The sequence below is a fragment of the Adelges cooleyi genome, unplaced genomic scaffold (genome assembly GCF_023614345.1).
Source record: "Adelges cooleyi isolate 19-005CV unplaced genomic scaffold, UGA_ACOO_1.1 ACOO_flye_CR_arks_rails_tigmint_CR_PRNA_30, whole genome shotgun sequence".
In the NCBI taxonomy this organism is placed as follows: Eukaryota; Metazoa; Arthropoda; class Insecta; order Hemiptera; family Adelgidae; genus Adelges; species Adelges cooleyi.
The window spans coordinates 13557714-13575224 of record NW_026095971.1 but is presented as its reverse complement, the minus strand read 5'-3'; the positions used below and the strand labels follow the sequence as shown (position 1 = coordinate 13575224).

General features: G+C 29.3%; 3 protein-coding genes across 4 annotated transcripts; 2 read left to right on the top strand and 1 right to left on the bottom strand.

Annotated features, from left to right (window-relative positions):
* Position 1: 1 nt before the first annotated feature.
* On the bottom strand, positions 2–2944 carry LOC126837873 (MTOR-associated protein MEAK7-like). Its single transcript, XM_050571829.1, has one exon. It carries the CDS (start codon positions 2439–2441, stop codon positions 1221–1223), a length of 1221 nt encoding a protein of 406 aa, XP_050427786.1. The 5' UTR covers positions 2442–2944; the 3' UTR covers positions 2–1220.
* Positions 2945–5778: 2834 nt separating this feature from the next.
* Positions 5779–7672, top strand: LOC126837876 (stress-associated endoplasmic reticulum protein 2-like). Its single transcript, XM_050571832.1, has 3 exons — positions 5779–6081; positions 6226–6298; positions 7246–7672. The coding sequence occupies exons 1-3, from the start codon at positions 5998–6000 to the stop codon at positions 7281–7283; spliced, it is 195 nt and encodes a 64-aa protein (XP_050427789.1). The 5' UTR covers positions 5779–5997; the 3' UTR covers positions 7284–7672.
* A 2150-nt stretch (positions 7673–9822) lies between these two features.
* LOC126838751 (transmembrane protein 135-like) lies at positions 9823–16352 on the top strand. 2 transcript variants are annotated; one of them, XM_050573427.1, is made up of 9 exons: positions 9830–9935; positions 9998–10154; positions 10221–10351; positions 10918–11044; positions 11182–11336; positions 13925–14138; positions 15053–15220; positions 15423–15563; positions 15823–16352. In XM_050573427.1, exons 2-9 carry the CDS (start codon positions 10005–10007, stop codon positions 16102–16104), a joined length of 1368 nt encoding a protein of 455 aa, XP_050429384.1. In that variant the 5' UTR covers positions 9830–9935; positions 9998–10004; the 3' UTR covers positions 16105–16352. The 2 variants fall into 2 exon arrangements, with proteins under 2 accessions (XP_050429383.1, XP_050429384.1); XM_050573426.1 differs by having other exon boundaries at positions 9823–10154; positions 15823–16351.
* The last annotated feature ends 1159 nt before the right edge of the window (positions 16353–17511 follow it).

Sequence of the window (17511 nt, the reverse complement as noted above, 5' to 3'; positions counted from 1 at the left end):
TTATAAATAAGATCACGTTTAGTCCTTAATTTGGCGAAGGAAACTTATAATATGTAAAAATTTGACACGTATTATCTTTAATGCAAAGCTGAGATTTACAATGATGTGTTTTTTTTTGTTTTTGGAACAACAATATCTTTTAAACTGCTGAATACATTTCTTCATGTAGTAACTCTATAGATTAGAAATCGTACCTATAAGGTACTTTAGTAGACAAAAATTTACCCTATTCCCTTCAAAATCTAGAAAATGGCCCATGTACATATTTATTCAACATAAAATTACTACGATCCAATTTTTTTTTTTTTAAATACGGGTTAGGTTAGGTTAGTTAACTATGACAATAAATTATTATAGACATGCTTTGTATTAATATATTTTTAAGCACATTATTGTTGTTAGGTATAATGCATTTATTAATAGGTATTTGTTTATTTACCATTACAGATTTGCATCAAAGCTGTTAATTTAAAGTGATTTAAACTTTCAGTTGTATTAATCCATGTAGACCTGTAACCTCCCACGCTCCAACCCTGCTGTAATGGCTTTTTATTTTATAGTTTTAAAACTATGTACTATTATATGAAAAAAGATAATCATCAGTAGTAGCTCTTTGAATAATAAATATATAATTTAATATATTTTCACTACAGTCATAAACAAAGAAGACTTTAAAGATCTCTAAAAACTATATTTTTACTCATTTAAACATTTTGAATTTCAATCTTTGAAATGTAGGATTATAGTGTTTTAATAATATAATTTTGTATTTCTAACACTAGTAGGTATTTCTCGTTCAACACAGGCTTTATAGAATAGAGATTAAATTAATCAAACAAGTTAAAGACCTGAAGAGTTGTGGGGTGGGTACAATAACTCTTAAATAAAAATTGTTATTTGTGCAAAACACTAATGGACACTACATAAGTATATTTTTAAGGTAAGAGTTTGAACTTAAATGGATACCTTACTGACTTTATATCAAAGCTAATAACCTAGAGTAGGATACTATTTTATGCTTAAAAACTAACCCAGTTTTGGTTTTTTACTTTAATATAGTAAAATTTAAATAAAAGCGTACATTGAAATTTTTTTTTTTAAATAAAAACAACTGAGGATGTGTTTATAAATTAATTATAGTTTTAGTCTACAAAATACATTTTAATAAAGAAAAGCATTAATTAATTTTCAATAAGTATTAAGTTTAATTAAATGTATTATTAGTATGGATTTTCTTCATCGTCTTTAAGATTATCAGTATATTTTGGTCTACCGGCCATTTCTAATAATTTCATGTCCCACTTATCTGTATTTGTGGGTACCTTTCTTTCTTCTTCATCGCTTTCATCATTTATCTTTTCTTTTACACACCACACTTCTAGAGACGCAATGCGAAAATCTTTTTCTCTTGTTGGCATTGAATAATCTGTAAATGTTGAGCATGAGACATTGCACTGGCCTTTTCCATATTCAGAATCCAGCCATAGACCCCAATAATTCATCTGTCCCCCCATACCTATACCATTAGGTAGGGTATATTGACCATTATTCATGTACATAAAATGGTCGTTATGCCCACTTGCTACACAGCAATTGAAATTTGGAAATAATGTAAATAAAAAACATGCAGAATCTCCATAAAATGTTGGTTTCAAGAACCATGGTTGTGAAGCATAACCACCAAAAATATTACCATCAGTATCTTTTACAATAAAAATTGTGCATCCCTGATCAACTATTGCTGTGCTTAATGCTTGAAAACTTTCTCCATGTGAACAAGATGAATATAATAAACGCCAACTTTTTTGACAATCTACTGGTAAATGTTTAACAATAAACATTATCCATCCAAAATCTAATATAGTTTTAAATGATCTATTGAATTTTTTATTTATTATCACAGCCGGGAACAAATTATGATTCTTTGGTACACCATAAAGTGTAGTGATTAATATTCTATGCATTAAACCGTAGTATGTTTCATTTTGCAACCAAGTATCTAAGCTTGAAGACAAAGATTCATTAGAAAATTGTAAACTTAATTGTGGTATTGCTCTTGCTTTTGCATTAATCCGTATCCAATGTGCATACTCATCAGTAGATTTTAAACAAATTATTAATGTTTCAATCAAATCAATTGTATACTGTCGAACATTTGACTTTGAAAATATTTTCTTAATTAGGCCATGATAATTTTCTTGGTAAATTTCATTTAGCGCAAAAGATTGATATATATGTATAATATCTGATCTATCTAGTTTGTTTGAAACAAACCAATGTTTAATATGTTGTGTCATGTTATCAGTCAATAAAGGTTTCCATTTACTCATTAAATAATCCACATGAACATGGTCGTTGAAGTTCATTAAATGATCAATAGCATCACATTCTTCAGTATGCAACTTTGGCAAACGTGGACCCTTACTTCCTTTGGCACCCATTTAAAATTTGAATTTTTTTAACTTACTTTATGGATCATGCAACTAATTAACGATAATTGTATGCATTATAAAAATGAAATTCGTTTTGATAACTTCATTCTCTTGTTTAAAGTGTTGTGCAACAATTGAGCAATACACAAATAATATTTTTATTGTAACTGCCTTTTAACACATTAGGTAACAAAAAAGTAACGATTATTATTAAAATAACAATGGTATTAACTATTAACAAAAAATTACGTCTAATCAAAGCCAAACGTCAACAAAAATCAATATTTATCCCAAAATTTAAAAATGCTGCAGTCTGCTTGCAGCTTATCAAATATCAACACATTAGTCCTCAGTTTATTCTGTTATCACTTATCACCTTAGTTGAGTGACTACTACTATAAAGTTATAACTTATAAGTACTTATACTTATAAGTAATAACTTTATAGTAGTGGTACAAATTTAGTTTAGCGGGCACCTTTTTAAATCGTTAGTACTTTTAATGCTGATAACGAATCTGTAAGAATTTTTTTCCGGACGAACTTAGCTTGGGAGTTATAAACATTTGAAATCGACAAAAGTGGGCGTCCGGCAGTGCATATATACATTTTTTTTCGATTTTTTTTTTTAATCGATAGCATTTTTAATGCTGATTACGAATCTACAAGCATTTTTTCTTTAAAAGCGAACTTAGTTTCAGAGTTATCGACATAAGAACATCGCCGATATCGATCCATACGCGGGTGCCCGCCGGTCCACATATAAACTTTATATTTAGATTTTGTATAATAAATTTGCCCGACGTACTTAGCTTGGAAGTTATAATTGAAGATCGTCGATATCGACATACCCGGCGGTGCACGTCTACCAGTGACCTGCGCAACCGACGGGTCTACTTTCCCCGGTCTGATGACGATTATACAAAATTGAAAAATAAAGTGTATATGTGCACCGGCGGGCAACTGCGTATAGATCGATATCGGCGATGTTCTAATGTCGAGAACTCAAAAACTAAGTTCGCCTTAGAGTAAAAAAAATCGAAAAAAAGGGTGCCCGGTAAAGTAGATTTGTACCTATTTTTTGTATTAAAAATAAATACTGATTTATTATAATTAAGTAATAATAATAAATAAACTTTTAGATTCAACCAAAGGCCAGTAAGTGTAAGAAAAAAATGCGCCAAACCACATATCAATCGGATTAAAATTCATTGAGCTACATTGCACGGCGTGCAAAATATTTTTGTTTTGAGAAAATCTCTTTTAAAGTTGCCAATTTTCCAAGTTTTCGGCGCGCGCTGTTGGTAGATCCTGTACCGGATTTGAAAATTTGTTTTTGCATTTTTGTCAAATTTTATGATTTTTTTTCGTCAAATAATGTTGTTCTTTAGACTCAAAATATCAAATCTCTTCAATAATGCTACCATTTAGTGTCAAACAGTAGCGTATTTAGGATTTTTCCACGGGGGGGGGGGGGGGTACTGATATACAGATTTTAACAGGCATACCTATTTAATATAAACATATATTCATATTATTATATACATGTTGGCTGTTGCATGTAAACAAAAATTTGGATTCTTAACTGAATAAACTGTAAAACAAGGTTTAAATTTCTCGAGGACAGTGAAAGAATATTGAGTAGTTCATCAGGTGCGACTGTTATATTTTAAACTATGGTCTATGTTTCAAATAATCTCCCGGGGCGCGCGGGGATATAACCCCCATACCCCCCCCCCTCGTAAATACACCACTGGACTGTCAAAATATCAAATCAACAAATATATTTGGCCAATAGACTGAAAGGTAAAGCGTTTACGCGTTCGTTCGTATAATATAACTGCGCGTAGCACGGTTTGAAACGCGCCACTAGAGTACGCTTATATAGGTATATTTATTCTTTTAATTCATTTGAAAATTGAAGAAAACATTTTACAGATGATTAACTAATTTTCTAAGCAATAAAATTTTTTTTTTTCACACGACCCTCCCCCTTATAAATAGCTTTTTTGAATCCCCTTAAATATAAATTAAATTTATACATCACAACCAAGTCTTAAGTATTTATTTTTTTGTATCTAAAATATGGAAGAGGGTCTTCAGCCTTGAGTGGGAAAGAAATCTACTATAATACATCGGTCACCTTTTTTTAAAATTGTTTGCATAATATATTTATTAATTAAAAATGTTATAATTTTATTTTATTAATCATATCGAGTGGGTAGCACTAAAACGCTGGCAATAATCATCATAGTGCGTGCACGCGCATATCACTATTACGAGCGATCTTAAAATATCTGTTACTTCTAAACGAAGTGCAAGCGTGAAGCGACTACATTTTGGCAGATTCGTAATCGGTATTAAAAATACTATCTCTTTAAAAATAATGGAAAAGAAAGGTGTCCGGTAAAGTAGATTAATACCGAATTACAGAATCTGATTTCCTTAGTTTTTAAGGTAATTTACAGTTCGGTTTATTGGTATAAACTGAGGCGCCTAGTTTCAAAATAAGCTATACAATTTTTGAAAATTTTCACAAAACAACAAATAATTTCTTTAGATAGAACCAATCAAGATTTTCAAACAACCACAGTTTGAATTAGTTATATTCTTCATTTGAATTCATAATTCAATACAAATTTTACATAACATGTAATACATTGTGGTCACTTAAAAAACAAATACGTTGTCAATATGTCTTAGGGCTGGTTTTGAAACTAGATGCCTCAACTGTAAGGTGTACGCACTAAACCAACATATTATATTATGTTCAGTGGGTGTATGACTAAATACCAGTTACCACACTCATATAAATAAAAATGTGCTAAAAACTAATATATTCATGAACTGATGAACCTTGATAAGTTTATTTATGAATAATGAATATAGATTATTTTTAATAGGTATTTTGCTTCCGAGATAATATCCACGCGTCGTACGAAAAGTAGCACCGTTCAAGTTCTTACGATAACTAACACTGTTTGAGGCTTTTTACGAAAAGCAGCACCGTTCGCGAATTTCTTACGAAAACTAGCACCGTTGGCACCAATGGCACCAATAGCACGAACGGTGCTAGTCTTCATAATAACTTGAATGGTGCTACTTTTCGTAAGAATCTGTGAACGGTGCAAGTCTTCCGTCTTCGTAAATCGTAAGAACTAAGAAGTCATAGTTTTTGTAGACGCGTCGATACATCTATAATAGCTACGGAAAAAAAACAATTGTTGTATTTTCAACAAACTACATTTTATATGCATTGGCTGGCTGTACTGTGCATTATCTCTGCCCACGTCGACATCTTATCATTTCCAACTCAACAAAACATACGCCACTAACAACTAACAAGTGACAACAACACAGTTTATAATATCTACATTCTGTTCTCATCCAGATTGTTATGAATGTAACGGGAAAAATAGTGTTAAGATCTTGTTAATCGTCGAATCGCCTCACTTCGGGTGTAAACGTTTCCGACGCAGCACACACTTGTATTTTACATTCCATTAGAACAGTTTGCCACGTATTCATTTAAGTAAATTGAGTTTGAACTTATAACATTTTTTGTAAAATGGCTCCAAAACAACGAATGAGGATAGCTAATGAAAAAGCTAGCAAAAACATCACACAGCGAGGAAATGTACCAAAATCAACTGTAAGATAATACTTACGATTATTATGTAAATTATTCGAAAGATAATTTTTAAAAAAATGTATTAAATATGTCTTGGTTAGGTATAAAATAGATAAATGTATCTATTTTACATTTTGAATTAATTTGAAATTATGTTTATTTTAGAAGACGGAGAAAAACAAGACGCCAGTTAGTCCATGGCTTTTGGCCTTATTCTTATTTGTTGTTTGTGGGTCTGGTATGTATTTAAAATTTAATAAATGGCTATAATACATATATTAGAAACAATTATCGTAATAAAGTAAGGGAATATGAATGAAATACAAGGTCTTCTAAAATAATAAATGTTAATACATTTAATTGTTTTACAAATTAAATTAAATTGATTGAAATGATGAATTATAAATAAACATGAATGATTGAAATCATTCATGTTTAAATACTCAAAATTTATGTTTAATGTATAATATAAAATAACCAAATTTTTGTTTGTCAAAATTGTTTTTGGTGTTCGTTAATTCTTATTCTATTTTGTTAAAATTTTGCTCGTACTATACATAGTAATGTTAATATTCGGTGTTTTATTTTTCGATCAGTATTTTACTACATAGTACAAGTATTTAAAATAATGTATAAGAATAAATACTCCATGTTTATAATTAAAAATAACTAAAACAACTGAAAATTATTCTATTTATAACTTAATATTAATAAATTAAAATAAAAAATACGATATGAAAGATAAAACTAATCACCAGTTGCATTATTGAAACAAGTTCACTACCATATACACTATGTACAATGTGAATGTACATGAATTACTGCAGAAAACAATTCAATCCAAAAGCAAAGAATTTTTTTCTCATTTTATTTCTTTATAACCTGTTATTATTGTTAACTTGAAAATATGTTGAAGAAATATATAAATATATTTTTATCAAGTTTTATCTATAATTTTGTACCCTTTTTACTGTTTCGATTCAACACATTTTTCAATCAAATGTGACTATAATATAATACATGTTGTCAATTATCAACTGAAAATAATCCAACCAGTAAATTTTTTTTATTATTTCAACATTGTAAAATAATCGTATACACCAAGTATATTTCTCGTTAATTTCATTACTTTTTTTGTAATAATACAATAAGTTTTGTTTAATCTTTATTTTGATTTTGTTACAGTGATATTCCAACTCATTCAAAGTATAAGAAGTGCATAAACATCAGTCATTTAAGAGAGCAAAATGTATGTTTCTCTGGTACCCATCCATCTTTGTGCTATTTCCTCCTATTAAATTCCTATAATCCAATATTATTGAATAATGTTCAGTTGTATTCTTTTGATTGTACAATATTATGTAAATTAACTACATAGTTTTTCCCTATGTTAAAATATTACATTTTTGTTATTTTGAATTATACAATGTATCTTAGCCAATGTCCAGTTTTATATTATAATTCAAATTCACATTTATATATTCATCCAAATAAATAATATCTTTAAACAGTGATTGTAATGGTTTGAAACACTGTTACATCATATAATGTTATATTCAAAATATTGTAAATAAAATTATTAAAACTAATATACTATCGTTTATTTATTTTATATTGAATTATGTACTTGATTTACTCATTCTATAAATATTTTATTATCACACTGTAGTAAACTCTTTCACATTTTTAATCATTCTTTCGTTCATAACAATAGTATATTAGGGTGGTCGAAAATTATATGTCTTTCTGTTTTTTTTATTATGTTTCCTTGAGTAAAAAAATATTTCCCTATTTTTTTAAGATTATGTAAATTATTTTTAGAGGTTGCAACATCAGTTTTCCTAATAAAATATATTGACATAATATAATATACTTTTAAACATCTGTTATGACCTATGCTATTATAAAACCAATAATTAAGCGTACCTACACTAAGTATATGTTTAGATTATTGAAATCCATTTTCTTTAACAACTTTTTGCTTGAATAGTACAAGCTAATCCTAACTTATTCCTATTGGCTATTAATAATTATATATTTAGATAAATATATAATGATCAGTCAAGAAATAATTCCTGTTCTAAGCACCGTGATGCGAGGAATCGAATAAAACCAACCGCGAAAAAATCCGTCCAGTAGTATAGACGGAAAAGAAAAACACACATTACGAATTATTAAGAAGGGAGATAAAAACTTAATAAAATTAGAGCTTTTTAAAAAAAAAAGTAGCACGTACTTGTTTACAAGTCATTACTAGAACTCCTTAAATAGCTTTAAAATTTATTTGCTAACTAAGGCATAGTTAAAATATATCATGAAAATAGATTTAAATTATACACAGGTTTTTTCCCAAGGTACATTAATTAGACAATTCAAAATATAATTTGTATTACATTTTTTTTTTTTTTAAATAACCTTTGAATAGAATAAAACGAAATTTTTCTTCTTTTGGAATAGCAATTTGTCTTATTTTTTCGAAGTCGTTTTCATAAGACCTATTATATATTTTAATGGTACTAATGAAACAATTCACAAAGAAAGAAATAAACAAATACAAGAATAATTAATACATTCAATATACTGCTCTCCCTCTTTAACACAGTATTTAGTGTAGATAACATACTTAATATCTTATACCCCGAAGAACACCCAACTGGCAACTACACAACTGTCAACACCTAACATTAATTCCCTTCACTATTGTAAATTGTATAACATTACTATTTACTTCTAATTCTATAATCCAAAAAATATGAAAAAGTTACAATTTTAAATATTGTAATCGTAAATGTATGGCCAGAAACTACTTAAGTACGGGCTACGGATAACGTAAAGTAAGCCGCGATCATTACGCGGCCAGCGGCTGTTTTTTTACCTTAACTCGCCAACACGTACGTACGTTTGTACGGGTACTTTTAAAATATTGCAAAATTAATTTAACCAACTTCCCGATGTTCAACATACTGATAACCCAGACACTCTATTTTGAATGACAATACAATGTTCCGTCATAATATTGGGACCCGGACATTCTGGTTGCAAATGCCGGGGAGTCATTCGACTAAAATTGCATTTTTAATCTTCTAAAATTAATTTAGTAACCTATTCACAATTATTAAGTACCTTTAATAGGACTAAAAATTAAAAAATAATTACTAAAAGAACAATTATTTACCAATCAATTGTAGCCTATTTTTTTTAAATGTCATTTACTTTGAAAACAACCAAAATTAACTACAATTTTAAATAATGTTAAACGTCATTAATTTTTGACTAAAAAAAAAGCGTGGGTCCTATTCAACTAAGTCCCTAATAAATTTACCAGATAAAATTTCAGATAATGGTTTATATTGTAAGTTTTTTGTAATTTAAATTTGATTACACTTTAATGTGTGACATACATTTCATTATACTTAGTATACATTTGGACTAGGTTGAAATTTTTAAAAATTGTTCTTGTAGTAAAATTATTTTTTACTATTTTTTAGAAAAGTATGTTTTTAAACGTTTTTTTTTTTATATATTTATTTTTCAGACTATTTTCCCGCGTAAAATAATTTCAAGTTATCTATATTATTAATTTTTATTTATATTCATACCATTGAGTAATATCATACTATCGATACTAACGCTCGTAGTTTACACATCCACCGTCTTTGTAGTTAACCGTGGTCATCATAGATAATCTTTCATTATGATAAGATTGGCGCTTTCTATAATTACCAATGACTTTTGAGTAATTTCTGATAAAACTTAAAAATTACCTAGATAGTAATCATAATTCACTACTTAATATACATTTTTCGTCTTTATTTACTTAAAATAAGATTGATATAAGACTTTAGTAGTTATATATTGTAATTGATATGGTTTAGGTATTTTTCATACATTTATTAAAAGTTAATTTTATATATTTTTTTAAAAATTTTTGATTTAGTCAAACAATGGCTGTAGCAAGTAAAATTCTAAAAACAATTGACACATCTTGCTATGAGTATATGCATCCATGGGTTGCATCCTGTTCAGACGCAAGTGCTGGATTATTTATTCATTCATTACAGGCCTCTTTTCGTATATACGTTACTACTTACATGGTATTATTCATAGTATGATATTATTTGTTTAAGTAATATTAATTATTTATTCAATACTATTTTCAGTTAACTTTGTTAATGAAAGGCCGTAAGCCCACAAAGAAGGAACTTTCACAAACTTTCCTAAGTATTTTACAGTCAACTGCATTTTTGACTTGTCATGCATTTGGTTTTTCATCTGCAGTGTGTATACTTCGGTAATTTATTATAGTTATTATCATACTTAAGAGAATAATATAGTTTTAGTATGAGAAAATCAGGAAGAAGTTAGCAATAGGCTTGAAGAGTGGAGAATAACACATGAAGGAAAGGGATTACGGATTAGTAGAAGTAAAACAGAATATATAGAGTATGAGTTTGGAGGAAGAGAACAAGAGGTTGACGAGTAATGACAATATGCGGTGACGTAGCATGTGAGTTGAAGAGTTTTAAGTACCTAGAATCGTATTTACAAATGACCGGTAGTTTTAATGAGGATGTGAAACATAAAATAAAGTGCACTTCAATAGTATACAAAATAGACAGATGATTTGGGCATGTTACAAGGATTGTGGAATCAGAAGCAGTAAGAAAGGTGGTAATGAAAATAAACGTAAGAAGGAAAGAAGAGAAGAGAAAGATCGAAAAAAGGGTGTTAGATGTGATTAAGATGGAGTTTAGGAATAGGATAGCCAATCCCAAATTCCAAGTTGGGTTGCAGGTGAAGGAGAAGAAAAAGATTATCATACTTAATAAATAGAAAATAATTGTATTTTTATTTTAGGAGGATGCTCAGTAATTTCAATGTATTAACCGTAGCTTTTGTACCATGTTTTTTAACATGTCTTGTTGCTATACTAATTGAGAGACCTTCAAGACGAGGATTACTAACTCTTTATGTTACAAATGTTGTAAGTAATTTAGTTATAATATTGTTATTTTATTTAATCCTTTTTAGGACTTAGGTTATGTAATTGACATGTTAACAAATTTATAATAGTTCTTTTATGTATAGCTTTTTATAATTATAGTTTTATTTTTAATGTAGGCTTCAGAAACATTCTATAATATGATGGTCAGTAGAGGAGTAATTAAACCTATTCCTTATGGTGATTTATTTATATTTGGGTCAGCCATTACATTGTTATTGTATTTTTACCGAGGCCAACATAATAAAGCTGATTCGATATACTCTCTCTTGAGGTAAGGTTTATGTTAAAAGGGCCACAGCATGGTTCTTACAAAAAAATTAAAATGCCACCTTATTGATAAAGTTTTTATCTATATATTGTAAGAATTTGGTAAATCTACCCCTTAAGGAGGTCGGAGCACAACTAGTTTTCATTCGTTTTAGACCAATAAGCGGTGCTAAATTAGACATACTTTCCAATGTTGGATTTTAATTTTTAAAATATGTATGCAATTGTTGATGAATTTTCTAGGTTACTTAGGGAGGTGATTTAAAATTTGGTGTGCCTAAAATAAATTTAAGTGTAATTCGGGAATTATCACTGAATTTTTCAATCATAATTTTGGAGGTCTTCAAAAGATAAAATTTAAAATCGCCAAATTCTCACAATGTATAGAGAAAATCTTTATCTATAGGGTGGCGTTTTAATTTTTTTGGTATCTCTACTAAATATTTATTTGTAAAAACCATGATGCGGCCCCCTTAATGATAATTTTGTACGAATTTTCCTGTCATTATCTACAGATTCACTTGCCCATTATAATATTATAAACAAATAAATTAGAAAATATAAACATGGTAGGTGTATTTGTACATTTTTTGTTAAAGATAATTTTCAGTTATGGTTACAGTTATATGTTATTAATTTCAGCATACAATATTACATGCTATACCTTTTTAAGAACTATACAGTATACCCATATAGGCAGTGCTTGACTTGAGAAAAAAGTAGTAGAGGTACTCTAGATACTTTTAAAAAAGTAGCGCCACTAGCATTTTAATATCCCTCACATTACCACGGGGGGCTTCGCCCCCCACACCCCCTTTAACGGTGCCCTAAGAAACATTAATAAAAAATCATTAAACAAGACAGAGTAATAGAAAAGTTATCTAGGTATAACTTGTCTTATTACAAACTTTTTTTTATATAATTTAATCATTTTTCATTTTTAAAAATCTTCAATCTTCATTTAAAAGATTCCACGGCACCATTGATTAAATGTAAATATAAATACAATTATACAGGGTGATTACAAAAGAATAAGTCGGTTTCAAAAATCTGTATTTTCTAAATGGTACAAGCTATAGAGCTGCTTGACCTCTTAAAATAGCCACTGTAACCTCAAGTTAGATTAAGTTACCGCTAGGATAATTTGAGGTGGACCAAATTCACACGCAATTCTGGAACACTTAAAGACTCGCCAAAAGTTAATGTGTTTTGCACTATGTTTCATGAGAAAGTGTATGGACCATTTTTTTTTTAATGAAGCCACTGTTACAGGCAACTTGTACCTTTAAATGTTGAAAAATTGGCCATATGATTTTTTTTTATGGGGGTACTGAAGGGAAAAGTCTTTGTGCCGCCATTGCTTGTGAAGATTTGAAGGCACGCACGCATAACTTTGGCTGTGCAGACAGTAACTGCTGACATGCTCCACGGAGTGTGGGAGGAATTTGCATACCGACTTGTCATTGTTCGGGTTACTTAAAGAGGATAAATTGAACATTTATGATTTATTTTTATTTTTAAAAAAACTTGAAGTTATAGCGGTAATTTTAAGAGTTCGTGCTGCTCTGTAGCTTGTACCGTTTAAAAAATACAGATATTTGAAACCTACTTATTCTTTTGTAATCACCCGGTATTTAATCAATGACGGTACTTTTCTAGACAGCGTATTTAAAGTTTAAACAGGCAAACGGAGCGATTAGTTCCATCAAATTGCTGTAACATTTCGCAATGAGACCAACAACATGACGATTAACGGGCACGAACAGAAAAACGTTTTGCCGCCGCGTAGTCACTGATAAGTGATAATGAAATATTGATAGTAAAATAAAATATACGTATCAGATATAAGATATCAATACATTTTGAAAAAATTAGAACATTTTGTAAGATTTATGTATTTAACACAAACATTTAAGTTGAGCAACTTTATAAATATAGGTATGACTAAATAACAACCTGTCCCATGCGTTCCCCTTTAAAAATGAAGTAGGCGTACGTAGAATATCCATTAAATTAGTTGAGGTACTTAGTCCCCCTGCGTCCCCCCAAGTCAAGCACTACATATAGGGCAAACACTATATAACCTATACACAGAATCAATTCCTATAAAAATGTATATTTTACAAGGACCTGTATGTTTAGGTTACATCTTTTTAAAAATTAATTTTGCAACCTCATTTATACATTTTACATTTCTAAACTAACTGTAGCTCTGCTAATTGTGTTCAGTATAGGCTGGATTTTCATTTATTTGTTCAGTTTACTTTTACCAAACTTTAAAGGAGCCATATAATATAAATGTTTTCTAATTTTACTTTTATTTGTATGATTAATAGTTTTTGTTATTACATTTATTTTGATTTCCCTATTTAAAACTGTGGTTCGAATCTCTGTCCCTGGCCGTTTCTCAAACTGGGTGGACAACCGTCTGTAAAGACAAATGGCCACCCAACTGGTGCGGAAAGCAACGTAAAACACTGCACCATACCACTTCCCCAGGATGCCAACTCTTGTTTCTAGTAGATCAAGAGTTGTCAAACTGACCTAAAAAGGTCTTAAAAAAAAATTATTATCTACTTTTTAACTTTTAAGATTCGTTGTCGGCCCTTGCGAAGAAAATGATTATAGCAAGCCTTCTGTTTCTTCTCAGCCCAATCTAGTTAATGAATATCCAAATCAAAATACTATTAAAAAGTTTATCCATGATATTCATGCATCCTATCATACTATAGATGATCAACTAAAAAAAATCTGGATTAACGAGTCCTGTCCACATGCTCATGGATGTCTTCATTATATAACAGCTGTAAGTAAAATAAATAATAAAACAATTTTGTTAATATTTGTATTATTTCTAATTATAATTATGATAACTTAAATCAGTTTTGTTTATTTTTTTCTTTTGTCATATTTATAAAATAATTAATTTCATCTACTAAAATAACATAATAATTTTTTTGAAGAACAAATTTATAGAAGTTCAATTCTTTGTCAAAAATAATAATACTAATGAATACAGAAATGCCATGAATTATGTTTCATGGCGTTTATGCAATTATCAGTTGAAGTATTCATGCAATAAGGGCTTATAGACAATGGTGTAGGGAGAGGGGTAGCTGCCCCAGAGCACATTCTGATTTAGGGTGCTTTAGTATGATATACTATACACAGTTCATGTACTATAAAGCACAAAAAATTGTTTTGTCTCCAGGCACAATAGTCTGTAGTTACGCTGCTATAGTATTTACTCTTTTGCATAGAATACCTCAATTTAAATGTGTAATTTTTTTTTTGGTAGTAGTATAATTTTTAGTAATGTTGATGGGTAAATATAAAAATCAAAGAAATAGTTCACTGTAAACTATAAAATATTAATAATTCAATTATAGCTTTAAAATATGGTTTTGGGTGTTTGTGGTGCCAGCATCCAGAAATAAAGGTTGTTGTGGGAACTGCACACAGTGCTTGTGACTATTGGCTCATTGTGCAGCCTTATCTCTGTTACCCTGACTTATCATTTTTATAAAGTTTATCAAAAAAATATTTCGCCTTAGGCTTCTGCATTGCTGCTAAAATTCCATCAGTAGTGCATAAAAAGCAATTAAAATTACAAATGAGGACATTACATGTCTTTATCAGTATTTTATAGTTTAAGAACAGTTTCTTTTGAATATGATGTTTAAACATAAATAATATAATTTAATGTTTTGTTGTTTTTAGTCGGGGACAAGATTATTTTTGATTGGTTACACTCTACAATTATGCTTAAAATCATTATTACAAGTAAAACGAGTAATACGTAAGCCAACTTTTGTGTTGAAATTAATGGTGACTCCTGATACATTTAGTTTGGGAGCATTTCTAGGAGGATTTTCTACCATTTACAGAGTAATAATTAAACTTTTTTTTAAAACTACTTTAAATGAATCGTCTCATACAATAGAAGGAACACATCGAGTTCTAGATGTATTTTGATAAACATTTTTAAAGATATTTAAGCCGCGAAAATGCTCAAAAGTGGACTTTTATTTTTCTTACATGAGCAGTGATTTAAATAGAATACTTGATAATAAATTTATGTTATTTTTAGTTAGTCTCGTGTGTTTCAAGAAGAGTACTTACAAAGGATTCCAAATATATATGTATTCCAGCAGGATTATTAGCCAGTCTTACATTTTGTTTGTACCGTAATAATACAATTGCTTTGTATGTCATGTTAAAGTCACTACAGGTATTGTAAAATTATGTTTATACTACAATGAGTAATAAAATTGAAGTCGTCATCTTTCAAAAATAGGTTAGAGTTGTGATAAATCATAGCAATTAAAGAGATGAGTAAAACAAGTATAGGAAAGTACTTGTTTTTCTATTAGTTTGTTTTTCCTTTTAAATATGTGTTTTATTAACTCGCTGAAGTATTTGTTGTAGCTGTACATTAATATTTTCATATTAAATTAATTTTATAGTTTTTCAAACATTTTTTGTTTCAGTTAATCTACAATAAAGGTTCTAATGGTAGAATACTACCCAATTTACCGCAAGCAAATGTATTTATTTATTGTTTTTCTACGGCTATACTATTCCATGCTGCTATACTAGAGCCACACAATTTACGACCATCGTACTGGAAATTTCTACAAACTGTATCTGGAGGCTGTATAGGATTGATTGATAGACATTGCTTAGATGCATTTGGGCTGCGATCAAGTGAATCACTTGAAAAAGTGCTATTGAAACATAAGCCAGTACCTTTACAGTTAATCAAATTTTAGTTTAATTAGTGTTTAAGTATTGCAGGGTAATCCATTTTTATATTATATATAATCATTGTAGGATATGGTGGGTTAAAATAAGTTTTAACTGGAATTTTATATAAAAGGACTGAAAAGTTGGGTATTTTTAAACTTTATATCTAGGTATTGAGGACCTTTATGTTCCTTGTTTGTTATTTCATAGTGAACTCTTACTAAGTTAAATGTTACGTGGGACTCAAGTTTATATTTTACAGATGTATTTATGTACATGTATCAAATAAAAAATATACTTGTTATTTGAATATAAACTATTTATTTATCTGTCCTAATAAAAATATAAGTTTCATAACTAAGTAAAAAATGTATTTAGTAAAATTAAAAAAAATATACTTATTTATACATACTTGTAAAAGTTACATTTAAAAACATTTTCTTTCAACTTTTTTAGTTAGGTATTTTTAATGATTTATAAATCATTCATTATTAAACTTGTATTACTTATGCAAAATAAAAATAAATATTAAATGGGTCATTGAATTAAACTAGTGTTTAATTTAACTGTACTATACTAATGTTGAACCATGGTGTATTCTAATACAAATTTTGGATGTATTTGAGGATACCAGAGTATTAATTTTTATTTTAATACTTGAATACTTGGTGGACTACCATTATTTGTTTTACTTTGATCTTTATTACAATTTTTAAATATAATGAGTCGACTTAATTAAACTGCAAATTTCGGTGAAACGATTGGAAAACTAATGAGCAATGGCCAATGACTTTAATAACATGTTTTACATAATAAAGACAACTTATGACTGACTAGCTCTCTTATCTGTAGTCGCTCACAAAATTTTGAAAATGTTAAAGAAATACAATAAAATTGTAAAGCTATATTGATTATTGAAATAATTTGGACTTCGTTGTTAACCAATTAAACCCCTTTTCAGAAACTGGGTTTTATTGCTTAACGGGTTTTGGAGGAAGTTTATCACTTGTGTAGACACTGTGGAGCAACTTGCTTGTTGCCATTGGGCGGCATTCGGTCATAGGTTCCCAAATGATAACAAGTCACCACTGGTTATGACGGTTATTCCGACGTCCCGCATTACCCCGCCCCTCGTGGTCTCTTTTTTTTGCGAGGTTATAACGAAGCTATACCGATTACCGTTTGAAGAATTTATACTATATGGGTGGCTGAGAACCTGACAGCTTACCACTAGGCTTATATTGCTTATTAGCTTATACCAATTAGAAATAGACGGATAGTTGCATTTAGTTCTAGCAGACCGATGTGAGAGCGCGTGATCTGGTAATCTTTGCACGTGCTCATTCGAATTCCCATTTTAGTATATTATACAGCAACCATCTATCTATGCCACGGCTATAGATAGATGGTTGCATAACGAGCTATGAAAATGC